General features: G+C 43.0%; 1 protein-coding gene and 1 non-coding gene across 2 annotated transcripts in view; one reads left to right on the top strand and one right to left on the bottom strand.

Moving 5' to 3' along the window:
• LOC105486824 (D-aminoacyl-tRNA deacylase 1) overlaps positions 1-24,560 on the bottom strand; it is a 170,046-nt gene extending 145,486 nt beyond the window's left edge. Inside the window, exons 1-3 of the mRNA XM_011749887.2 lie at positions 24,396-24,560; positions 18,019-18,109; positions 15,601-15,836 (exon numbers count right to left, since the gene is read on the bottom strand). Of these exons, the coding sequence (XP_011748189.1) occupies positions 15,601-15,836; positions 18,019-18,109; positions 24,396-24,438 (370 nt within the window). The 5' untranslated portion in view covers positions 24,439-24,560. The remainder of the gene's footprint in view (positions 1-15,600; positions 15,837-18,018; positions 18,110-24,395) is intronic.
• LOC112427579 (U6atac minor spliceosomal RNA) lies at positions 5,518-5,638 on the top strand. The gene has a single exon (XR_003019227.2). It is a non-coding gene; the product is annotated as a U6atac minor spliceosomal RNA (small nuclear RNA).
• Positions 24,561-27,546: the final 2,986 nt, after the last annotated feature.

The following is a 27,546-nucleotide window of genomic DNA, read 5'->3' as shown; positions in this document are numbered from 1 at the left end:
GCACAAAATAACAAAGCACCTGCTGTGCATAAGGCACGCTGCCATTATTGCAGGAGTGCAAAACTCCACCATACCACTGACACTGCTTTTTAAAAAAAAATTTTTTTAGAGACAGGGTCTTACTCCATCACCCAGGCTAGAGTGCAGCAGCGTGACCATAGCTTGCTGCGGCCTTGAACTCCTGGGCTCAAGCAATCTCCTGACTCAGCCTCTCAAGTAGCTGGGACTACAGGCGTGCACCACCACACTCAGCTAATTTTTTCTTTTCTTTTTCTTTTTTTTTTTTTTTTGTAGAGATGGGGTCTTGCTATGTTGCCCAGGCTGGTCTAGAACTCCTGGGCTGAAGTGATTCTCCTGCTTCGACCTCCCAAAGTGCTGGGATTACAGGCGTGAGCCACTGTGGTGGCTGACATTGCTTTTAGGGTGACCATGGTTATTTTAGGTAGGGGAAGGGAGAACTGGCAAGATCAGGTTGCTGTTCACAATAGATAATCAACTAAGCACATCAAGGAAATCATGAAAAGATAGAGTTTAATAATGAAAGTGGATACATTTGGGAAAAGGGATGCTAAATTGTAGCTATGGAGATGATGTACGTGTAAGACCAAAAAAGTGACATGCAGGAATAAATACGGAAGTCAGTAAGCAAATTAGTGAATAGAATGAAAGAAAAGAATGAGAGAAAATATAAACCTATTTGGCCAAAATCAGTTGGACATCTGTGTCAAACTTTTACACAAGAGCATCAGCCTGGACCAGTCTGCCAACCCTACCATTCATTAACAATGAAGACACGATCCCACGTTGTAATTTCCTAAATTTACAAGAAAAATAATGCCTTTGGCATCATAGTCTTTGCCAAAGTATATAAAACAGGCCTCCACTGAAAGTTCACTCATGCTGTTAAAATGCTTTAAATAGTAAACATTAGAAAATTAAACAAATCCACAGAAATCAAGTACCAAGCACAAAACAAAAACTAGACGTGGTCTTCCAGCTCCTGGCACCTTTTTGCATTATGAAGTGGGAGAGGCACGGGCATCATGGACGCCCCACGGAGCACACAGAGCAGAAGCGGTCATAAACTGCTGCTCTCCTAACATGTCTGTCCACATTTCTCTAGCTCTTAGACGCCCACAACAAATCAGGCCCAGCAGAGAATATACAGGTAATCCTTTTGAATACTGCAGCTGCTTCTGATTTGCTGAACAAAGCTGACCAGTGAATGTTTTCCTGAGCCCATTACAAACGCCTCAGAGCTGGAACTAGAAGCTTGAGCGGAGGTTGCTCTTCTCCACTATTCCATTTTGGTTTAACTTTTTTTTTTCCTAACTATAAAAGCAATGCATGTTTAACACTCAACTTGGAGAGTGTTCAATGCCTCCTGTCAAATGAGGCCTTCAGCATTCATGTGAAGGCTGGAGATCCCTGAGGGGCTGCAGAGGACACAAGTGACCCAGTTTCCTGTGCCTATTCAGTCAGTCTGGGGACCCAATAATGCACCCTCAACCTTTAGCTCATTCTCAGTAGAATGGAAAATATGATAGGACTATGCACTAGAGTTTTTCCCCTAAAGCAATGATTTGAGAAACAGCCATGAAATGAGGAAAGTTCCACCCTTTGAGAGCAGCAGGGTTACGAGCTGTGGAAGACTAGAGATGGCTACAAACTCTTTGACACTCCTGCCATTGCAGGGTGGGACTGTATCCCCTTCCCTTGAATCTGGGTAGGCTGTGAGACTGCTTTGACCAACACTGTATGACAGAAGTGAGGCTGTGCCACTTCCCAGGCCTGGTCTGAAGGGATCAGCACATCTGTTACCATCTTGGGACACCTGCTCTTGCAATGCTCACTGTGAAGGAAGCCAGCACCATGTTATAAAGCCAACTGCCCTGAGACCACCAGGTTGGGAGGAGCCCAGTAACATGGTGAGGCTGAGGATGAGAAGTGGGGAGGAGTGGGGGCAGGAGAGTAGAAAGGGGAAGAGGGTACAGTGCGGCCATTTTAGACGGAAGAAAGGAAGGAAGGGATTGAAGGAGAGTGGAAGAAAGAGTGAGCAGGAGGAAGGAAGGCAGGAAGGGAAGGAGGGAGGGAGAGAGGGAGGGAGAAGGGAAAATGTGTGCAAGCCTAGGGAGCTTGCTGGGACACAGGAAAAGCCTCTAAATGGGCCCACACAAAAACACTTCCTGATACTACAGCCTGCAGCTTCTCTCATCCTTCTCATCTCAGCTTAAATATCTCTCCCGGCTGTCTTTGCCGCTAACAAACATAGAAGTCAGCCAGTGCACCAGATGACCAAGTTGCCAGATTGCCAATAGTGTTTTTCAGCAATGTGGTCTCTCTTCCACTCCTCCATCCAAGTCTGTCCCTGAACTTCTTGAACCTGCTCAGGCCAGTCACGCACCTACCTAGAGCTGGATACTCTAGCGGCTTTACTGGGGACCTAGCCATGAACTCTGTCATTTCTCTAGCCGAAGCAGACAGCTAATCCTCCTGCCCTGATGTTCATCCTATCCCTACCTTGTCTCCTATGCAAAGAGGAGTGCATTTTTACACAATGCATTCAGGATATCACCTGGCCCAGGTTTTCCTGAGAACTGCACTGCCACAGGGCTGCTTCTTTGGGTGTCCAGTCATCCTAGTTTGCCCAGGACTTAAGGGTTTCTAGGGATGTGGGATGCTCAGTGCTTGAGCAGGAGCATGCTGGGAAAACCTGATCTCTCCTCTGAGGCTGGTCTGTCCAGTGCCCCAGGTCATTACAATAGAAGAAGAGGCTCAGAGAGTTTTTAAAAGAAAAATAGGCCGGATGCAGTGGCTCACACCTGTAATCCCAGGACTTTGGGAGGCCAAGGCGGGCAGATCACTTAAGCCCAGGAGTTTGAGACCAGCCTGCGCAACATGGCGAAATTGTCTCCAATCTTTTACACTTTATGTAAAATATAAAAGAAAAACAGTGGGGGTGTTTCCAATTTAAACAGCACACCAGTCAATATTTAACGAGCGGCAACAGCACATACCCACATACAGGCACAAAGATCAACAACATTCTGCATGGGGATTGGTTTGATGAGTCAGGAAGATTCAACAAATGACCTACACACAGCTCTGGCAATATCATGCCCAAGCACATGTGCAGCCACCACCTTAGCACCTAACCCTGTTATTCATCCCTAACACTCCCTCAAAGCATGCACCACACCAGTCACCTCAGAAGGTTCTGCGGACACTTGTTTCTGAAAGGAGAATCGCTCATATACAACTGGTAAATGAAAGTACATATACCACAGAGGCTGTATCTGGGCAGAGGTGGGTTTTCTCAGACAAGGAGAGCCAGAATAGTGGGAATAAAATGACGGCCTTCAGCAAAAAAGCCCTAAGCACTGGCAGCAGAAGCCCCTAAAAATATCTTATTAAAATAAAAAACAAGTGCCTACTGCTTTCCAACCCAGCCACAGGACTTCGGCGTTCTGCTATTAACTCCATTTTTCCCATAAGCCCTGAGAGTTTTAGCAGCGGTTTTACAGAGCAGGAGGTTTCTTAGGAACGTTTACCACACTGCAGCAGAAACAGCCACACTGGTTTAGTATCTCTCTTCTCTAGATCATGAGCTCCTTCAGGACAGGAACTGCATCACTCTTACTTGGCACTATATACCCAGAGCCTAGCACAAGGGCTGACAGATAAAGTGTCTTGTTGACGGATAAGTCACAAAACTGACTTGAATGGAACCAATAACATCTTCTGCAGCAGAAACAGGACTAAAACCCTGGATGAATATCACTGCTCAGAGAGGAAGGACACTCTGGCCTCAGGGCACACTGCTCCCCTTCCTAGGCCCAAATGAGGCCCAAAAACCCCTCCGCTGATTTCCTTGATCATGACGGAGAAGGCAGGAAAGTCCCAGTAGACTCAATAAATACAAAAAGATAATAGAAAAGGGCCAGGCGCAGTGGCTCACGCCTGTAATCCCGGCACTTTGGGAGGCGGAGGTGGGCAGATCACTTGAGGTCAGGAGTTCCAGACCAATCTGGCCAACATGGTGAAACCCTGTCTCTACTCAAAATACAAAAATTAGCCCAGTGTGGTGGCAGGCACCTGTAGTCCCAGCTACTCAGGAGGCTGAGGCAGGAGAATCGCTTGAACCTGGGAGGAGGAGGTTGCAGTGAGCCCAGAGTGCGCCAGTGCACTCCAGCCTGGGCGACAAAGCGAGACTGTCTCAAAATAAAAGAAAAGAAAGATAACAGAAAAGGCCAATAAGCCAAGAAGATGTGAATTTTACAGTGAAGCAAAGATATCAGTGAAGCTCAGGTTCTAGAGACAGCTGCTGGTTCAAATCCAGGCTCTGCCATTTATGTGCTGAGTGACCTTCCATAGGTTACCCTGCTGCACTTCACCTACAGAATGGCAGTAATCCTCATATTCACCTCTTAGGATTGTTGTGAGGATTCAACGAGATAAAGAATGAAAGAGTGTTTGCTTTGCACAGGGCCTGTATAACAAGCCCTCAACAGAGGTATTTTGGCATGTTATTAACTAACAATAATAATAAACATGTATGGGCCAGGCACGGTGGCTCACCCCTGTAATCCCAGCACTTAAGGCAGGTGGATCACAAGGTCAGAAAGTCGAGACCAGCCTGGCCAAGATGGTGAAACCCCGTTTCTACTAAAAACACAAAAATTAATTAGCCAGGCACGGTGGTGGGCGCCTGCAATCCCAGCTACTCAGGAGGCTGAGGCAGGAGAATCGCTTGAACCCGGGAGGCGGAGGTTGGAGTGAGCTGACATCGCGCCACTGCACTCTAGCCTGGGTGACAGTGCAAGACTCTATCTTAATAGTAATAATAATAATAAACATGTGTGAGGACCAAACCGTAACTAGCTTCCCCTCCAGGGTTCCACTGTATACAGAACAAGTGAAAGAGCTTGGGGTTATATTACCAAGCAGGCCATAAAACTACAGGAGCCAAAAGAGCTGGCCTGCTGTCCGCACATGCACCACAGCAGGGACCATGTGGGAAGAGCTGTGGTAGATGAGAAAATGTCCCTAATCCCCTCCTCTGGCAGGGATGTGAGGAACACAGATAAGGAACAAAGGGGACAACGATCTTCTCTCTGTCACTAACAACAAGTAAGAGAAACAAATCAAATATAAATGTAAAATAAAATTTCACTTAGAAAAGGAGAAGGGAGTAAAAAAATGTTAAATCTAATTAAACTTTACGTTTTAAAGTGGCTGAAGTGGTCTTAAAAATCCAAAAATAAAGAAAATGTATTTAGCATTTCATCTGCATTCCAACATCCCTTGGGCTCACAGTCTTTTCATACTGGAGCTAGAAGCCAAATTCTCAAAATTAATCAAAAGACAGCAAATGTGTAACGCATGCTCTATGCATTTTGTTTCATTGGAGGCTGTAAAAGAGATAAGGCCAAAAGAAAATGTGACACACTGTTGATATAATTGTAGGACTTCTGGAAGTTCAAAACATTTGGAAATAAATTTTGATTAAAACTGTATACACTGTATGAAAGGACAGAAGGTTAGCCCTTGACAAGGATGGAAGGGGCCCTCGGGCCTGACAACATGCATCAGGTTAAGGCATTGCCACCTACTTCGTAGCATCTAACCATGATTTTTGACTCTTATTAGGGGAATAAGAAAGTAAATCTATAACCAACATTAAAATTACTTTGCACTTGTAATCAAAACAGTTCTATGATTTGTCTTTGACTAGTCACAGAATTGTACATTCTGGTGTTTTCTGTTTTGTTTTGAGACAGGGTCTCGCTCTGTCACCCAGGCTGGAGTGCAGCAGGACCATCTCAGCTCACTGCAGCCTCAATCTCCTGTGCTCAAGTGATCCTCCCACCTCAGCCTCCTGAATAGCTGGGACTAGAGGCATGCAACCCCCATGTGTGGCTAATTTTTTTGCATTTTTTGTACAGACGAGGTTTTGTCATATTGCCCAGGCTGGTCTTGAATTCCTGGGCTCAAGCAATCCACCCATCTTGGCCTCCCAAAGTGCTGGGATTACAGGCATGAGCCACCATACCCAGCCATAAATTCTGGTTTTATAAGCCCAAGTCATTCTACATTTGCTTTTCCAAAATGCATTAAATTGTAATTTTAAAATCCTTTAAAAAAAACTGTTTATAATTTATGTCAATTTTTCATCAAAATGACCAGATGTATTATATACCATAAGCTTAAATTCTGATCCATTATGAAATTATTTATGATTGCCCCAGGCACTTCATATAATTACCTAGATAAAAATATCGATTATTTTAAAAAGTATGCCAGGTGTGGTGGCACATCATCTGTAGTCCCAGCTTGGGAGGCTGAGGAGAAAGGATCACTTGAGCCCAGGACTTCAAGCCCAGCCTAGGTAACATAGCAAGACTCTTTCTCTCAAAAAGAAATAAATAAATAAAAGGTGTTTTTAGGAATACAAACACCCAATAATAATAAACACTCCTCTTTAAAAACGTAGATGAAAGCAGTTTTGCTTTCATTCAAGCATTCCTTAACAACTATAAATGTTCACCCATTTAAAATGCCTTCACTTATGCTTTTCTGATATTCCTTGCTTTCATCTATGTTTCAAGAGACTTTAGAGTATTCTAAAACTCATCTGAGATTACTCAAAAATGGAATGATTCCACAAACAGCTGCAAGCAGAGAAGAACAATGCTGGCAGCATCTAATCCTTGTCTCAGAAAAGAAAAATAATTTCTCAGAGGACTTGACTTAATAACTCATTCTGTGAAGAAACATGTTTGCAGCAAACCACTTTGAAGGATCCCAGTGGACACGCGGTAGGAAAAACCACTGGAGACCTCCATGACCAGACTTGTAAATGGAGTTCTAAATTTGGATATTTCCAGGAGAGGCACATCTATTTTGCTCTATCAGAATCCAAGTAAGTGTGGGATTTGAATTAAGGTGGGAATGTTCTGTTCATCTAGAATCCATGTATTCTTATAGCAACTGGACATCTTTTACAAGTAGGAAGAGAATTAAAAGGAAATGCCAAGGAGGAGTAGGAATATCACCCATCTAAACATGAGCACATTGAATGAGCTGACAATCCTCAATGTGGGCTCTGCTACAGAGCTTCAAAAAATTTTTCATAAATGTCATTAATTAAGGTTGAAAATAGGCCTAATAAAAAAAATCTGGGTTTGTTTAATCCAGAGAGAGAAAGTGAAAGCACAGGAAACACTAAAGAGTTAACAAGTAGGATGGGCTTGGTGGCTCACGCCTGTAATCCCTGCACTTTGGGTGGCCATGTCAGGTAGATTGCTTGAGCCCAGGAGTTCAAGACCAGACTTGGCAACATAGTGAAACACCATTTCTACTAAAAAAAAAAAAAAATACAAAAAAAATTAGCCAAGTGTGGTGGCACGTGCCTGTGGTCCCAGCAACTTGAGAGGCTGAGATAGGAGGATCACCTGAGCCCAGAAGGTGGAGGTTGTAGTGAGCAGAGATCTAGTACCACTGCATTCCAGCCTGGGTGACAGAGTGAGACCCTGTCTAAAAACATAATAATAATAATAATAACTGTTTACAAAAGGGTGTAACTAGAGCAACAGATACTGCAGTTCAACACTGAAAGAGACATTCTACTTAGGAAGGGCTCAAAATGAACTGCATTACCAAAGTAGGCTACGTTTTCTAATTTAAAACAATTTTTTTTCTTATGTATTTCTCCATGAAGACCTATGAGTATGTTTTCTAGTAACCTTGAAGAAAAAGGTAAAATATTATAATATTTAGTGCAATTTATCCTCAGACACATGGAAAGAAACTAGAAATGAATGACTCCTTTAAAAAGTCTTTACAGAATCATAGCTCTCCTGAAAACCAGGACCATTATTCTGAGACATTTTCTAGCTAAGTCTTGATTAGTCGAACTAGGTTGGCACACCCAAAAAGAAACAGATAAGCAGAGACCTAAATCTACATTATCCAATATGACAGCCATGACCTATACATGTCTATTGGGCGCTTGAAATGTGGCTGGTCTGAATTGTTAAGTATAAACTACACACGAGGTTTTGAAGACTTATTACAAAATTCTTAGCACAAAAGTGGGGAAAAGAGAAACTTATAGCACTAAATGTGTATATTAGAAAAGAAGAAAGAACTAAAATCAATAATCTAGGTTTCCTCCTTAGGAAACTAGAAAAACAAGAGCAATTAAATGCAAAGTAAGCAGAAGAAAATCAATAATAAAAATTAGAGCAGAGTGCTTGCTTCAGTAGCACATATACAAAAATTGGAACAATACAAAGATTATTAGCATATAAAATTTTTTTTAAAAATAGAGCACAAATCAATTATATTGACAATAGGAAATCAGTAGAGAAAATCAAACCAAAAGCTGGCTCTTTGAAAAAATAAAGTCAATAAGCTTCTAGAAAGGATAATTAAGAAAAAAAAGAGAACACAAATCACCAATATCAAAAATGAAATAGAGGACATCACTATAGAGCCCATGGACATTAAAAAGAGGGTAAGGGGATACCACGAACAACTCTATATCCACAAATTTGATAACTTAGACAAAAAGACCAATTCCCTTAGTTTCTCAGGGTTCTCAAAGAAAAAAAATAAATTAATTAAGAAAAGACCAATTTCTTGAAAGGTACAATCTGCCAAAACTCTCACAAGAAGAAATAGACAGGTTGGGTGCAGTGGCTCATGCCTGTAATCCCAGCACTTTGGGAGGCCGAGGTAGGTGCATTACCTGAGGTCAGGAGTTTGAGACCAGCTCAGCCAACATGGTGAAATCCCTTCTCTACTAAAAATACAAAAATTAGCTGGGCATGGTAGCACGTACCTGTAATCCCAGCTACTCAAAAGGCTGAGGCAGGAGAATCGCTTGAACCTGGGAGGTGGAGGGTGCAGTGAGCTAAGATCACTCCACTGCACTCCAGCCTGAGTGACCAAGCTAGACTCCATCTCAAAAAAAAAAAAAAGAAAGAAGAAGAAATAGACAATTTGGATAGACCTATGTCCATTGAGGAAATTGAATATTTAATAACCTTTCAAAAAGAAAGCACCAGGCCCAGATGGGTTCATTGGTGAATTCTATCAAACATTTAAGGAATAAATTATACCAATTCTCTACAATCTATCTCTTTCAGAAGATAGAAGCAGTAGGGATACTTCCTAACTCATTCTATGGAGCCAGAATCTACCCTAATACAGAAACCAGATAAAGAAATTACAAGAGCCAGGCGCAGTGGCTCATGCATGTAATCCCAGCACTTTGGGGCCTAGGCGTGTAGATCACTTGAAGTCAGGAATTCGAAACCAGCCTGGCCAACATGGTGAAACCCCATCTCTACTAAAAATACAAAAATTAGCCATGTGTGGTGGCACATACCTGGATCCCAGCTACTCAGGAGGCTAAGGCATGAGAATTGTTTGAACCCAGAAGGCAGAGGTTGCAGAGCCAAGATTGCACCACTGCACTCCAGCCTGGACAACAGTCCAATAGCTCTCATTAATACAGACACAAAAATCCTCAACAAAAAGCAAATAGAATCCAACAATGTATAAAAAGAATTATATACCATGATCAAGTGGAATTTATCCCAGGTATGCAAAGCTGGTTCAATTCAAAAATTAAATCAATCAAGCTAAAGAAGAAAAATCACATCATCACATCCATAAACACAGAAAAAGCATGTGATGAAATTTAATATCCAGTCATGATAGAAACTCTCAGTAAACTAGGAATGGTTTTTTTTTTTTTTTTTTTTTTTTGGAGACAGAGTCTCACTCTGTCATCCAGGCTGGAGTACAGTGGTGTAATCTTGGCTCACTGCAACCTCCGCCTCCCAGGTTCAAGGGATTCTCCTGCCTCAGCCTCCCAAGTAACTGGGATTACAGGTGCATGCTACCATGCCTGGTTAATTTTTGTATTTTTAGTAGAAATAGGGTTTCCCATGTTGCCCAGACTGGTCCCAAACTCCTGACTTCAGAAGATCTGACCACCTCAGCTTCCCAAAGTGCTAGGATTACAGGCGTGAGCCACCGCACCTGGCTGGGGGGAACTTCTTCACCTTGATAAACAGTATCTTCAAAAAACCTACAGCTAACATCATACTTAACAGTGGGAAACTAGAAGCTTTCCCACTAAGAGCAGAAAGAAGCCAAGGATACCCCACTCACCACTCTTTCCAGCACTGGACTGGAAGTCCTAGCTAACAAAATAAGGAAAGAAAAGGAATTAGGGCCGGGCGCGGTGGCCGAAGCCTGTAATCCCAGCACTTTGGGAGGCCGAGACAGGCGGATCACGAGGTCAGGAGTTCGAGACCATCCTGGCTAACACGGTGAAACCCCGTCTCTACTAAAAAAATACAAAAAACTAGCCGGGCGAGGTGGCGGGCGCCTGTAGTCCCGGCTACTCGGGAGGCTGAGGCAGGAGAATGGCGTAAAAACCCGGGAGGCAGAGCTTGCAGTGAGCTGAGATCCGGCCATTGCACTCCAGCCTGGGCGACACAGCGAGACTCCGTCTCAAAAAAAAAAAAAAAAAAAGAAAAAGAAAACTGTCTTTGTTTGCAGATGACATGATCATCCAAGAAGAAAATCCTAAACACTAAACAAAAAAAACTGAAGTCAGGCAGCGATTATAGCAAGGCTGAAGGACACAAAAGTCAATCGCTTTCCTATATACCAGCAATGAACAAGTGGAATTTGAAATTAAAAACACAATACCATTTACATTAGCACCCCCCAGAATGAAATACTTAGGTATAAATCTAAAAAAAATGTAGAAGATCTATGTAAGAAAAATTAAAGAAGTGATTAAAGACATCAGAGCACTAAATAAATGGAGAGATATTCCATGTTCATAGAGAGATTCAATACAGTCAAGGTGTCAGTTCTTCCCAACTTGATCTTTAGACTCAATGCAATCCCAATCTAAATCCAGCAAGTTATTTTGCAGATATCAACAAACTGATTCTGAAGTTTACATGGGGAGGCATAAGACCCAGAATGGCCAAAAAAATATTAAAAGAGAAGAACAAAGTTAGAGGGCTGACACTATACGACTTCAATACTTATAATAAAGCTACAATAAATAAGACAGTGTGGTATTGATGAAAGAAGAGAGAAACAGACCAATGGAAAAGAACAGAGAGCCCAGAATTCGACCCTGATAAATACAGTGAATTGATCTTTGACAAAGGAGCAAAGGCAATACAATGGAGCAAGGGGTCTTTTCAACAAATGATGTTGGAATAACTGGATATCCACATACAAAAAAGTGCATCTAGACAAAGACCACAGACCCTTCACAAAAATTATCTGAAATGAATCATAGGCCTAAATGTAAAATGCAAACCTATAAAGCTCCTGGAAGATAACAGGAAAAAAATCTAGATTTTGTTGGGTAGGATGATGACTTTTCAGATACGACACCAAAGGCACACTCTATGAAAATAAGAATTGATAAGCTGAGCATTGTTAAAATTAAAATTTTCCTCTCCATGAAAGGCACTGTCAAGAGAATGAAAAGACAAGCCACAGATTGAAAAAAATATTTACAAAAGACATATCCTATAAAGGATAAATATTTGCAAATTGAATATTCACAGAAGACATATCTGATAAAGGATAAATATTTCCAAGTTGAATATTTGCAAAAGACATATCTGATAAAGGACTAGTATGCAAAATATAAAAAGAACTCTTAAAACACAGAAAACAATCCAATTTTTCAAAATGGGCCAAGGACCTTAACAGATACCTCACCAAAGATGACATATAGATAGTAAATAAGCATATGAAAAAATGTTCCATATCGTATGTCATCAGGGAAATGCAAATTAAAATGAGGTATCACTACATACCTATTAGAATGGCCAAATCCAAAACAATGACAACATCAAATACTAGCAAGAATGGAGAGCAACAGGAACTCTCATTCATTACTGGTGGGAACGCAAAATGATCCAGCCACTTTGCAAGACAGTTTGGCAGCTTCCTGACAAACTAAACATCCTCTTATTAAGTCTAGCAATTGCATTTCTTGGTATTTGCACAAAAGAGCTGAAAACTTATATACATACAAAACCTGCTATAAACACAGATGTTTAGCCAGGCATGGTGGCTCACACCTGTAATCTCAGAACTTTGGGAGGCTGAGGTGGGTGGATTACCTGAGGTCAGGAGTTCGAGACCTACCTGGCCAACATGGCAAAACCCCATCTCTACTACAAATACAAAAATTAGCCAGGTGTGGTGGCAGGCACCTGTAATCCCAGCTACTCGGCAGGCTGAGGCAGGAGAATCGCTTGAACCCATGAAGCAGAGGTGGCAGTGAGCCGAGATCACACTACTGCGCTCCAGCCTGGGCAACAGAGCAAAACTCTATCTCAAAAAATAAAATAAATAAAAAATAAGAAAACACATATGTTTATAGCGGCTTTATTCATAACTGCCTAAACTTGGAAACAATCAAAATATCCTTCAGTAAGTGAATAAACTGTGGTATCTCCAGACTACAGAACATCATTCAGTGCCAATACAAAATGAGCTATTAAGCCATGAAAAGAGAAACTTTAAATGCATACTACTAAGTCAAAGAAGCCAATCAGAAAAGGCTACACACTGTATTATTCCAACTATATGACATTCTAAAAACGGCAAAACTATGGAGGCAGTAAAAAGATCAGTGGTTGACAGGAGTTAGGGAAGAGAGAGAGATGAATAGCCAGAGCACAGAGGATTTTTACTAAAAATTACCATTACTGAGTATATACCCAAAGGGCTATAAATCATTCTACTATAAACACACATGCATACGTATGTTTACTGCAGCACTACTTACAATAGCAAAGACTTGGAATCAACCCAAATGTCCATCAGTGATAGACTGGATAAAGAAAATGTGGCACATACACACCATGAAATACTATGCAGCCATAAAAAAGGATGAGTTCATGTCCTTTGCAGGGACACGGATGAAGCTGGAAACCATCATTCTCAGCAAACTATCACAAGAACAGAAAACCAAACACCTCATGTTCTCACTCATAAGTGGGAGTTGAACAAGGAGAATACATAGACGTACCAGGGCCTGTTGAGGGGTGGGGGGCTAGGGGAGGGATAGCATTAGGAGAAATAACTAATGTAGGTGACAGGTGGATGGGTGCAGCAAACCACCATGGCACATGTATACCTATGTGACAAACCTGCACATTCTGCACATGTACCCCAGAACTTAAAGTATAAGAATAATTTTTTTAAAAAAAGACAAAATTTTACCAGAAAAGAAATGTCAGGCTAGGATTCCATGCCCAGCTAAGCAATCATAAAGAATTAAGGCAAGGCCGGGCGCGGTGGCTCAAGCCTGTAATCCCAGCACTTTGGGAGGCCGAGACAGGCGGATCACGAGGTCAGGAGTTCAAGACCATCCTGGCTAACACGGTGAAACCCTGTCTCTACTAAAAAAATACAAAAAACTAGCCGGGCGAGGTGGCGGGCGCCTGTAGTCCCGGCTACTCGGGAGGCTGAGGCAGGAGAATGGCGTAAAAACCCGGGAGGCAGAGCTTGCAGTGAGCTGAGATCCGGACACTGCACTCCAGCCTGGGCGACACAGCGAGACTCCGTCTCAAAAAAAAAAAAAAAAAAAAAGAATTAAGGCAAAATAAAAACATTTTAAAACCTACAATGGCTATGTTCCACTAACAGACTCTTAGTAAACAACTGATATATCATAGAATGTGCTTCAGAAAGAAGAGCCCAAAGAAGGAAGCAAGACAGGTTGGTGGCCACAGAAATTGATAGAATATATTATCAAATACAGCCAGTTACAGATTATAAATAAATTACGATTAGAAGTGATTATGATTATGATGAAAAGAAAAGTGGCAACATGGATGAACCTTGAAAACATTATGCTAAGTGAAAGAAGCCAGGAAGAAAACCACACATTATATAATTCTATTTACATAAAATGTTCAGAATAGACAAATCTAAAGAGATGGAGAGTAGATTAGTGGCTGCCTAGGACTGGGGCAACAGAGAAGAGAGTGGGGAGTAGGCCAGCACTGTTGATAAGTACAGGATTCCTTTTAAGGGGGATAAAAGTGTCGTAAAATTAGATTGTGGCAATGGTTGCACAACTCTGAAAAAACTAAAAAAATTGACTTGTACACTTTAAATGGGTGAATTGTATAGTATGTGTATTATATCTCAATAAAGCCATTTTAAAAAGTAGAACCAGAAAGGAAAAGGGGATGTTCAAATATACTAAGATCCTCTTAAATTTTGATAGAAATTTTTGTAACTATTTATGAATGGTAACTTTGAAATAACCACTACAAGAACAAAAAAACCATCTACAGCTCCTCCTGTCTCTACGCACATGCACGCACACACACACACACACACACACACACACACACACATTCTCTCATCTACTAAAAGACAGAGTCTATGAGACTAGGTTAAAAAAATCTTATTGAGAAGCCAGAACAGAAAAAGAAAAAAAATCATAAAAATAGCCGGGCGCAGTGGCTCACGCCTGTAATCCCAGTACTTTGGGAGGCCGAGGCCGGCGGATCACAAGGTCAGGAGATCGAGACCATGGTGAAACCCCGTCTCTACTAAAAATACAAAAAATTAGCCTGGCACGGTGGCGGGCGCCTGTAGTCGCAGCTACTCAGGAGGCTGAGGCAGGAGAATGGCATGAACCCGGGAGGCAGAGCTTGCAGTGAGCCGAGATCGCACCACTACACTCCAGCCTGGGGGACAGAGCAAGACTCCGTCTCAAAAAAAAAAAAAAAAAAAATCATAAAAATAAAAAATACTCTGTATGATACTGTAATGGTGGACACATGTCATTATAAATTTGCCCAAACCCACAGAATATCAGAGTGAACCCTAGTGTAAACAGGAGACTGTGGGTGATAACGATGTGCCATGAACAACTGTTATAATCCAACAATGAACTTAGGTTCATCAGTTGTAACAAATGCACCACTCTAATGCGAGATGTTGATTATGAATGAGGCTGTGCATGTTGGGGCAGGGACATATGGAATATATCTGTACCTTCCTCTCAATTTTACTGTGAACTTAAAACTGCTCTAATCAAATAAAGTCTTTATTTAGAAAAAAAAAAAGAGAGAGAATGTAAACTACCTCATCATTGTTTATAACAATTACATAGTAAAATCATATTTTGAACATACTCAGTTAAATAAAATATATTTTTAAAATTAATTTCACCTGTTTCTTTTTACTTTTTTAAATATGGCTACTAGAACTTACAATGACATATTCCAGATAAGCTAAACAATCAAAGAAACACCACTGTATTAGCCACACCTCTGGGTTCCCAAACATTTTCAAAATGTGAACAGAAGGGAGGAAGGCAAGTGCCAGCAGGAGCATTCTGAGAACACGTGTTACGTGTAACAGCAGCAATAGCAGCAGCCAGTATGTGGTTCTAAGTAAGTAACAAGCATAAACAATGACTTTCCAGGAAAGGTGATGCTGCAATTGCAGCTTCTCTTTTCCCTCTGTCCAGGAGTGTCCCAAAGACCCCTTCCTGGATGTGGCTCTCCTGCTTACCTTTAATAAGCTCCGGCCTGTATGTTTTACGCAGCTGCTCCAGGAAGCTGTTGTAAAAGCCCTCTGCCTGATCCGTGGGCATTGCTAGGTGGAAATCAGGCTTGTTTCCCTTCAGGACACACTGGAGGGTAAACTGGCTGACACACAGAATCTCGTACTGTTTGTCCATCACACTCTTAGACCAGTGCTTCCCGCTCTCATCCTCAAACACACGCAGGTTTAGAATCTTTCGGACCCTAAGGGGAAAAAGAGCAGTGAGAGCTACCTGAGAGATCACAAGCCCCCCGACACACTCCACACCCCAAAAATGTCACCAGCTTCCAGCCAAATAAGGACATAATGACAACTCCAGCCCTGACAGAAAGCATGACCTCAGGCAAGTCACTTATCTACCCTGTGCTTCAGTGGCCTCAGCTGCAATACAGAATAATAACAGTTCTACCTCACAGGGTTGTTTTCAGATTGCCTTCTTTTTTGCCAGTCCCTCCAGTTCACAGCAGCTACTGGTGAGAACTGGGGCTAAGACAACAACCACCTATTCTCTGCTCCTTTAGGTCAGGGATATCTCAAAACATGGATCCAACTGTAATTTTTCATGAACGAATTCATCACATTAGGATAAATGACATCCATTTTTATAGCCCTTCTTGGAGCTACTCAAAATGAACAATTCGGCTGAGCGTGGTGGCTCATGCCTGTAATCCCAGCCCTTTGGGAGGCCACAGCGGGTGGATCACCTGAGGTCAGGAGTTCAAGACCAGCCTGGCCAATATAGAGAAACCCTATCTCTACTAAAAATACAAAAGTTAGCCAGGCGTGGTGGCAGGCGCCTTTAATCCCAGCTACTCAGGAGGCTTAGGCGCAAAAGTCGCTTGAACCGGGGAGGCAGAGGTTGCAGTAAGCCAAGATCATGCCACTGCACTCTAGCCTGGGCGACAGAGGGAGACTCTGTCTCAAAAAAAAAAAAAAAAAAAAAATTCAGCAAATACACTGAGAAAAATCATGGTTATTGCAAATATGCAAAAAGATCTGGAGAAAGACACCTTGACAACTGTGTCACAAGCTCCTTAAGCCCCAGAGGGGCTTTCCCTATACATGTGAAGGATAGTCACCATGGCAAGAAAGTTGACCAGGTGACATCTATAGGGTCAGATTTGAGAAGCACAGCAGAGAACCACCAGCATGAAAGCTGAAAACCCACCATTTGAGAGCCACACTTCTGGATGATGTTGAAGTCAACAGCAGTTTCAAAGACTCTATAAATACTAATTCACTGACTCTTAATATGGGCATCCTCAGGGACAGATGCTACTCCTTACCCCCTCTCCACAGCCAAGATTTGTCTTATGCTGAATCACATCTCTTAAGCACAGGCTAAATATTAGCTCTGTAGTATGTCAGAGCCATAAAGACATTCAAACCCACAGCTTCAGTTTTTAGCCATTACACCATTCTACTGCTTCTTTGAGTATCCAGGGGACAGCTACTAAAATACCACCATCACTGAAGTAGTACTGAATGATAGTTATTCATCATCAACACCTTAGCGGGAATTCAGTTTCAAGTCTGATTTTCAATCTAATCTAATACAAAAGAGACAGTTGGGCAGGGATATACCCAAGCTCTGAGCACCAAGGGGCAGAACAAATGGATCCAGCATCCAAAGTAAATGTGCCCCGTGGTGATGGAGGGGAGAGGTGCACGGAGGGCGCATTCTGCTTTTATGTCTGGAATGAACAGAAGCTGTAAAGTGAACAATCATGAAGCAGGATTTTAGGGCTATATTTCATCTGTGTTGCCTTGGCTAAGACACCTAAAACTTTCTATAGCAGAGTTTGCCCATCTGTAAACTCAGAAAGCCAGGCAGGCAGAGCAATGGCAACTCCTGCTCCTCAACCCCCACCACCACCTTAGTAAAAAGATCATTGGCTTCAAGGTCAGGGAGCCCAGACTCTAACTGGGGTTCAGGTTTTTTGCTAAGTGTGTGTGCATGACCTGGGGCAAGGAATTTAACCTCTCTGAGTTCCAGATACCTATGTGCACAGTGAGCTAGTAGGCACTCTAAAAATACATAGTGCCCAGGTAACATTGCCCAATTTAAAAAAGAGAAACCAAACATAAGAAAAAACGCTTGGTTTTTGCATTAAGAGAACAAGAGGCATGATCTGAGGCCATAGTAGCAAAAAGACGGAGGACAGGCGGTGCTCCTGCTCTGAGGCCGACTTAGTGTCGAGGTCTCCCAGATCATTCTTCCTCAGTCTCCTCCTCTGGAACACGGAAATAACCATACTACATCCAATGGAACAATGGTTAAAAGTGACAAGGGCTCACTTCACAGGCACAAAGTACTATGGAAGTTCCCAGCATAACCACCACCATGTAGCCCATTCAAACAGCGATGACAGAAATGCATCTTACATGTGCTCCAGTTCCTTCTGCGTATCCTCCAGGGAAATACCCAACAACACACATATGCCCCTTCCAATGGCACTAATCTGCTCTCCTCCAACTAGAAAGGAACCAAAAGGGAGAGAAGAACTCAGAACCAAACAAGGGCATGAAGCACATTTAGGTAACCATAGGAGTATTTTAAATATCATACACACTTCTTATAACTTCTTTGGTTAAAGTCAGCACATATTCAAAAATGAAAAGAGTTACATAAATGCAAGGAGACGATAATAATTTCCATCCATTCTGATTTTATCTCTGGAATGAATGGGAGCTGTAAAGTGAACAACCATTCAGCAGGATCTTAGGGCCATATTTCATCTATGTTACCTTGGGTAAGACACCCAAAACTTTCTATGGTCAAGTTTGCCCATCTGTAAAAACAGAACTGTTTTCCTCCCCTAGAGAGGCCAGATCAGCTATATTAATTCCCAGAAAGGATATTCCTGCCTTTTGTGGAAAATCAGCAAATATGGTAATACAGTATACAGGAAGCACAAAGTGGAAAATGTTCACGTCATAAAAACAAATGATTTTCCTACTTACTATGAGGACAAATACATAATACATAAAAATCACAATTTATGTGTTAAGTTTCAACTCATCAAACTGCTATTATTTCCCACTTTAGTTCTGTGGTTACATTCTAAGCCAATGATCTCCAAACCTTTTTCAATCATACATCTTGTCCATTAAAAAAAAAAAAAAAAAAAAAAAGGCTCTAAGCACACACTCCTAACATTTGTATATGTATTTATAACCAAATGTATGCCCTACCACCATTAGACAGTATCTCAAATGGTAGCAAGATGCATCATTATGGGCCGGGCATGGTGGTTTATGCCTGTAATCCCAGCTCTTTGGGAGGCTGAGGCAGGCAGTCACATGAGGTCAGGAGTTCGACAGCTGCTTGGTGAACATGGTGAAATCCCGTCTCTAATAAAAATACATAAATTAGCCAGGCATGGTGGTGGATGCCTGTAATCCCAGCTACTCAGGAGGCTGACGCAGGAGAATCACTTGAACCCAGAAGGTGGAGACTGCAGTGAGCCAAGATCACATCATAGAACTCCACCCTTCCAGCCTGGGCAACAAGAGTGAATCTCCGTCTCAAAAAAAAACAAAAAAACAAAAAAAAAGATGCATCTTTATGATGGAGAATCCATCATTTTTTTTTTCCATTCGTTTTTCTTTTTAAGAGGCAGGATCTCTCTATGTTGTCCAAGCTGGAGTGCAGTGACTATTTACAGGTGCAATCCCACTACTAATCATTACAGGAGTTCTGACCTGCTCCATGTCCAAACTAGGCTCCTGGTGGTCCTCTGGTACTGGGAACTCACCAGATTGATGCAGAACTTTGGTATGACAGCAGGTCAGCACAGTGCACTACAGCCCAGAACCCCTGGGCTCAAACAATCCTCCCTGCCTTGGCGTCTACAGTAGCTGGGACTATGGATGCACACTATCACACCCAGCTAAATCTGTATTTCAAGTGGTGCTCTTGATAATTTTCTACTTCTTTTGGCCAATTATTTGCCAATCTTAATAGATTATGTTGTTTTACTATTTCATCTTGTACTGACCTAATGTTCTAATCAGGAATAGAAGGGTCAACTCAGCCGTTTTCTTGTTGTTTGCTCGCTTCTGCTGGATAATAGCTATAAATATAACTAACACAGTAACATAGACTATGCCATGTTGCACTATACTGCTAAAGAAAGGGTGAGAAACTTCCCTCTTTCTTCAGTTGTAATGGCAAGAGACCACCTGGTATTCAGACCCCAGGAGAGCACATCAATCCATTCCTGAAATATCAGTAATGCTTAATTTCTCTGATTTTTATGCTAAAATTTTTCAAATATTTTCTCCTGTGCTGCTTTTCTTATAATGAACTATGTGTGTGTGACTTATTGTCCTTTGAGCCACTGCCTCAAAAGCTGAAATAGAAATAATCTATCCTGACATAGGTAGTAAACAACTGGGGGTTGGTTTGCTCATTTGCATTGCTTCAGAAAAAGCCTTTGGCTTTATTTGTTCTTTGAATAAATCAACATTACTTTCTTACAATGCTGATATACTTTCTAAATTTTTCCCAAAGTATGTTTCAAAAAATAAAGGTCATGAAGTTATATCTACCATCAAAGTAAGGATTATACATTTTAGAAAATATGAGAAACACGAAAAAAAGAACAAAGGTAAGTACTTTAATATTTTAATGATTTCCTTTTAATATTTTATCTATTCATACATTTTCATTCATATTTGTTTCCAACTACTATAATAATGTTGCATGTAAATTTTGGTAATAATATTGCATAAGAATTTTTTCATGTCATAACCTTTTCCTAAACACCTTTTAATAGATTCATCTCATCAAGCAGACTGATTAACCATCCCATTTTGCTGGACATATGGCTTCTTTCAAAATTTTCACTTCAATAAATAACAGTGTAATGAAAATCTTTGTACACTAAAACCTTTTCTACAGTTAGGATTATCTGCTTAGAGTAGATTCTCAAAAGTAGAATCACTGTCAAAGAATTTTGACAGTTTTATAATTATCTTAACATGAAACAAATTATGGCCCAAAGTCTATATATGACACAGAAACTGCTGTCTTATTTTGGAGCAGTTTCGTCCCTCCTCCAGGGACAAGCAGAAGGACTAGGAGGTTCAAAAGGACTTTTTATTACAAGTAAATGGATCGCACCAAGGGAAAAAATCTGAGAATCACCACTTTGAACAAAAGATCAAAGGGCTGGAAAAGACCTGAGATGTTTGGTCAGGTTCCCTACCTATTAGTGGCATCAGCCCTGAGATCGCTTCTTCAAGAATTCACAACCTCTAAAGTTAACCTATTTAAACCCAAACATTTTAGATCCTCTTCCAACACTGTGTTTACAGACATCAGATTTTAGCTGCTGACACTGAGTGATGGGACATGGGGGTTATTGCATTATTCCGTCTGTTAATATGTTTGAAATGTGCCATAACAAAGTTTTAAAAATTAGATTATCACGATACCCAACCTAAGGCATCAAAATGTGTTTGATCAAGCTGGGTGCGGTGCCTCATGCCTGTAACCCCAGCACTTTGGGAGGCCGAGGCAGGCAAATCACTTGAAGCCAGGAGTTTGAGACCAGCCTAGTCAACATGGCAAAACCCTGTCTCCACTAAAAATACAAAAAAAAATTAGCCAGGCACAGTGGCGTGCACCTGTAAGCCCAGCTACTCAGGATGCAGAGGCATGAGAACTGCTTGAACCCAGGAGGCAGAGGCTGCAGTGATTCGAGATGGCGCCACTGTACTCCAGCCTGGGCAACAGAGCAAGACTCTCTCAAAACAAAAACAAAACCAATTAGCCAATTGGAGAAATCTGATGGACTGGGCATCAAATGATATTAAAGGGTTACTATAAAAAAAAAATGTGTTTGACCAATCACACAAATTGAATATACCACATAGTAAAATGTGTGACTCCTAAGCTGGACATAGTGGTGGCACATGCCTGTAGTCTAGCTACTCAAGATACTGATGCTAAAGGATCACTTGAGCTCAAGAGTTTGAGGTAGTAGTAAGCTCTAATAGTGCCACTGCACTCCAGCCTGGGTGACAGAGCAAGACCCCCATCTCTAAAACAAACAAACCATAAATACATAAATTTAAAAATAAGGGTGAAGTCAGCCAACTATTTTAAAATAAAATAAAACGTGTGACTCCTGATATTTTATGCTGTTCTGACCATAAAACAGGAAGTTAACGTTTTAGAACCCCTAAAATAAAATGCCATTCAAACACAGCCACATTTCAGTGAAACCAGCCACATTTTAAAGGAATCAGAAAATCCCTTTCCATTACAATGCAACTAGAAGGCCTGCATAAGTGGAGGGCCCTTCTAACATAATTTCACAGTTCCCCAACCGAGAATTCCCGAATTATTTACACTTTCCCATAATTAACACCCTTATCTTTTTTAACATGTAGGTTAGGTTGTTTTAACTGAAAGCATATAACTTAAATAATGAACCAAAATAACCCAAACTCTATTCAGCACATCTCACAGAATATACATTTTCAATATCCCAGATTAGCAGGATGGAGAGTTCAGGAGAGAGATCAAAATTTAAATCTGTCAGCGATGACCACACACAGCAGCAGACTGCAAGATTCTTCTCAATAATGCAAAACATCTTTCATCTATGAATTTTCCCAGTTTTCATGAATTTAAATATTTACCGAAATGATGTAAACCCTTTAAAATTCCTAAATCCCAGTGCTACTCTATCCGCTATTATTCCAGGACCATTTCCTTTTTTTTTTTTTTTTTTTTTTTGAGACGGAGTCTCGCTCTGTCGCCCAGGCTGGAGTGCAGTGGCCAGATCTCAGCTCACTGCAAGCTCCGCCTCCCGGGTTCACGCCATTCTCCTGCCTCAGCCTCCCGAGTAGCTGGGACTACAGGCGCCCGCCACCACGCCCGGCTAGTTTTTTGTATTTTTAGTAGAGACGGGGTTTCACCGTGTTAGCCAGGATAGTCTCGATCTCCTGACCTCGTGATCCACCCGCCTCGGCCTCCCAAAGTGCTGGGATTACAGGCTTGAGCCACCGCGCCCGGCCTCCAGGACCATTTCCAAAACCAAAGTTACCAGAACAGCTTAGAAATCATTAGGCGGGGCTGAAAAATAGACTCTCAGATTTAAATATATGGTTTTGGTAGGTTTGGTTGTTTCTTTAGGGGTTTTTGTTGTTTTTGTTTTGTTGTTTTGGGGGTTTGTTGTTTTTTGAGACAGAGTCTCGCTCTGTCGCCCAGGCTGGAGGTTAGTGGCACAATCTCAGCTCACTGCAAGCTCTGCCTCCCAGGTTCAAGCAATTCTCCTGCCTCAGCCTCCCGAGTAGCTGGGATTACAGGCACCCACCACCGCTCCCAGCTGATTTCTGTATTTGTAGTAGAGATGGGGTTTCTCTGTGTTGGCCAGGCTGGTCTCCAACTCCTGGCCTCAGGTGATCTGCCCGCCATGGCCTCCCAAAGAGCTGGAATTACAGGCGTGAGTCACCGCCCCCGGCCTGTTTTGTTTTTAATTCATACTTTTTGTGGACACAAGAACACATATTTGGTGCAGACTGGCTCCAAGGACAGGATATCTGAAATTATTTGAACTGAAACAATATAATTCTGCCAATAAAGACAGAAAAGACTAAAGACAATATAAAGCTTGTCATTTAAATGTTTTTTAAAAATTATCTTTCGTTGGCCGGGCGCGGTGGCTCAAGCCTGTAATCCCAGCACTTTGGGAGGCCGAGACGGGTGGATCACGAGGTCAGGAGATCGAGACCATCCTGGCTAACACGGTGAAACCCCATCTCTACTAAAAAATACAAAAAAAACTAGCCGGGCGAAGTGGCGGGTGCCTGTAGTCCCGGCTACTCGGGAGGCTGAGGCAGGAGAATGGCGTGAACCCGAGAGGAGGAGCTTGCAGTGAGCTGAGATCCGGCCACTGCACTCCAGCCTGGGTGACAGAGCAAGACTCCGTCTCAAAAAAAAAAAAAAAAAAAAAAAAAAAAAATTATCTTTCGTATCGTGGTTTTCTTAAAACGACTACATTATCTACACTAATCATCTGGACCTCTGATGCCCAACCAAGACTAGAGTGCTCGAGTGATGACCAGGGGTCGGGTGGCTTGGTCCACAAAAAATGAGTGAAAAAGAGAAATGTTTTCATCTTGAATTCTTTAGATCCTGATCCCTCGGCGCAGAGTTCAGCGACAGAGGGCGAGGGGCGTTCTGGGCGCCCTTCATCCAGCCTGGGTTCCAGTCACGTGCGTGCACGCAACTGTCAGAGCTCAGCCCAAGGAGCAACTCTTCGCATCTGTGCATTTCATCCTGAGTCAAGCCCCATAAAAATTGGAATACGTAAAAATGGGCAAAAATTGAACATTTAAAATACAGCAGTGAAAAGGGAGGAGTGCCTGCTCCAGAAATGCTCTACGCGTGGTTCATCAACGCTCCCTGAAGAGCGGGCCACGGGGATGCTCCGAGGCTCCGCCATCCCGCACGCAGGACAAAGGTGCTGAGAATGAGGCGCGCACGTCCTGCACCCGCTGCTGAGAGCCCGAAGCCGGGGCGCGCCGGGGCCGGCCGGGCACGTGCACGGGGCTCTCCGAACGCCGCGCTGCCCAGGAGCCGGCCCTGGGGACTCGCGGTTGCGGGGACCGAGCTCGCGAAGGGGACCACGCTCGCGGAGGGACCGCAGCGGCCCCGAGGATGGGGCAGGAAGACCCCCCACGCAGGACAGCCGGTCGCGGGGGTCAGGGGAGGCTCCTCCCGGGCCCGGCCCCGCCCGACTGACCTGTGACGCTGGCCCGGGTGACGCGCTGCACCACGGCCTTCATGGCGGCGGCTGGGGCGAGTGGGGCGGCGCCGCGCTGCGTCCGGCCTCGCGACTCTGAGGGCGGCTCCGCGGCCGACGCCCTCTGGAGGTGACACCCGGAAGCGAGCCCAACGGTCCGGTCCGACTCGGTCGGCTGCTGCCCACCCCACGTCGGCCACGCCCACTCTCGGCCTGGCGATAGGCCCACCCACTCATAGATTGACTCCGCCCGTGCATGCCACGCCCACCTGCTGCCCAACCGTAACCCCGCCCGTCATTGAAAAGCCCCGTCCCGGTGCTTGGCCCTGCCCCACCCACATCGGGGTCCCGCCAGAGCCCTTTGATCCCGCCATCGCGGGCCCAGCCCCTACCCAGTGCCCAGAACCCACTCTGCCCCGAAGGCAGTCTCTACGCTGGCTTTTTTCTCCAACGTACCCGAACCTAAGAACCCGTCATCACTAAGCCTTTGAATTCAGCCTGAATCCTATTTCTAATTGTATTCCTCTTTTCCACTCCTCTGCAGGCAGATCATCCCAAATTCTTCTTCCCTTATCTTCCTGCCTCAGTGGCTTCTCAGATACCACATACAAAAGGATCTGCTGCCTAAAATAGCCATTTAACTATCTCACTATTAATTCGACTTAGCCATGTCATGATAATAAATAGGTATGTGATTCTAGAATTCTAATTTCTCATTTAATACAAATACTAATAACTGGCCCCCTCACTGGGTTGTTAGATTTAAATAAACCAAACTACGTAAAAGTGCTTAGATGGCAGCAAAGGGCTGTACAACTATTACCCCAACAAATTATTATCGTTGCTAAAAATAATTCCATCTCAGCAGTCTTCACCTTGAAGGTGACTAACAGCATTGGTGGGCGTAGAAAAGGCATTGAAATGGAGAAGAAACCCTCACTTGCCCAGAAAAGACTGCAAACTAGTATGCTTGTTTGTTAAATACTGAATGCTAAATTGCCTTAATAACGTTGTCAAAGTTAACATAACCAGTAACGAGACATCATGTGCCTCCTGATACTGCACTGGGAAGGACACAACATCAATCTTGTGGTATTTCTGCCAAATAATGTATAACCTGAATCCAATCATGATGAAACATAAGACAAAAATAAATTGAGGAACATTCTACAAAATAACTAGGTAAGATTCTGAGAATTAATGAGGAATTTTTTTTTTTTTTTTTTTTTTGAGACACTGTTTTTTGCTCTTTGTTGCCCAGGCTGGAGTGCAATGGTGCGATCTCAGCTCACCGCAACTTCTGCCTCGTGGGTTCAAGCAATTCTCCTGTCTCAGCCTCCCAAGTAACTGGGATTACAGGCATGCGCTGCCACGCCCGGCTAATTTTGTATTTTTATTAAAGATGAGGTTTCTCCATGTTGGTCAGGCTGGTCTGGAACTCCCGACCTCAGGTGATCCGCCCGCCTCAGCCTCCCAAAGTGCTGGGATTACAGGCATGAGCCACCACGCCCAGCCGCGGACTTTTTAAAAAACAGCAAAACTACCTGTAATCCCAGCACTTTGTTAATTCTGGGTTTCTGGCATGGAGCTTTTAAAATTCTTGGAATTTCTCAAGAGACAGGAGTATCTTTGTTATTCATGAGCTCCTTGATTATTCCTGAGTTTACTAACAAGACAATTCAGATTGGGAGCTGATCACAGGAAAAACCAATCCTGACTGGATGTCTGAGCCAGCCCAACCTGTGGGAGGGGTAGAAGACAGAGATTGAGTTCAACCTGTGGCCAATGATTCAATCAGTCATCCTTACATGATAAAATCCCAGGAAAACTCTGGACACTGAAGCTACATGGAACTTCCTGGTTGCTGAACACATTGATGTGCTGGGAGGGTGATGGCCCTGATTCCACAGGGCGAAAGCACAGAGGCTCTGTGTTTGATACTCTCACAGACCTTACCTAACATATCTCCTCATCTGGCTGGTCCTAATTTTTATAATAAAACTATAAATTATAATTACAGCACTTTCCTCAGTTCCATATGTCATCCCAGTGCATTATCAACCCTGAGGGGGTCATGGATACTCCTGACTGTGTAGCCAGTTGGTCTGAAGTGCAAGCGGTTTGGGGACACCCAAGTGTGGTTGGCACCTGAAATAAGGGCAATCTTTTTGGGAAACATACCCTTAAACTTGCAGGATCTGTTCTAACTCCAGGTGATTCGTGCCAGAGTTGAACTGCAATTCACCAGTTGGTGTTCAATGAACCCCAAAGCCCTCCATACCATATTCCACCATAAGAGTCATACCCTTTCTTTTTTTTTTTTTTTTTTTTTTGGAGACAGAGTCTTGCACTGTCACCCAGACTGGAGTACAGTGGCTCGTTCTGGCTCACTGCAACCTCCGCCTCGCAGGCTCAAGTGATTCTCCTGCCTTAGACTTCTGAGTAGCTGGGATTACAGGTGCTGCCACCATGCCTGGCTAATCTTTGTATTTTTAGTAGAGACGGGGTTTCACCATGTTGGCCAGGCTGTTCTCAAACTCCTGACCTCAAGTGATCCACCTGCCGTGGCCTCCCAAAGTGCTGGGATTACAGGTGTGAGCCATCGCACCTGGCAAATCCCCACTTAAATAAGTGGCTCCACTTGTTTCCTGGAGCCAGCAGTGACCTGTGATTGCTCTCTTCCCCATTCCCTAAGTATCTCGTCCATCAGCAAATCTTCTCCCTCTCCAAAACCTATCCCAAAGTGCCCTCTTCTCTCCACCCCTCCCGCATCATCCACTCCACCATTCTTTCCCATTTAGATTTCTACAACACCTTCCTCACTGGTCTTCCTACTTCCCCTTTGTCCTTCTCCAAGCCATTCTCAGGCGCAGATGAAAGTGATTCTCTTAGAATATAAAGTCTTAACAATCCAGACTCTGACCACCTTTAAATTCCTCAAATAGTCATTGGTTGCTACCTCAGGACTTCAGGATCTGCTCTTGCTCTACCCGGAACAGGTTGGTTCCTCTACCTCCATCCACTCTTTGTACCACATGCTCCTCTCCTGCCTTTAGGTTTTCAGCTTCAATGCCACCTCCTCAGACAGATCTTCTCTGTCTGCACCAAGAAAAGTAGGTGTTCCTGCTCCCTGTTTTTCTCATGTTTGTCC

This window comes from Macaca nemestrina, chromosome 15 (assembly GCF_043159975.1).
Source record: "Macaca nemestrina isolate mMacNem1 chromosome 15, mMacNem.hap1, whole genome shotgun sequence".
NCBI classification, from domain to species: domain Eukaryota; kingdom Metazoa; phylum Chordata; class Mammalia; order Primates; family Cercopithecidae; genus Macaca; species Macaca nemestrina.
This window is presented reverse-complemented; position numbering and strand designations above follow the sequence as displayed.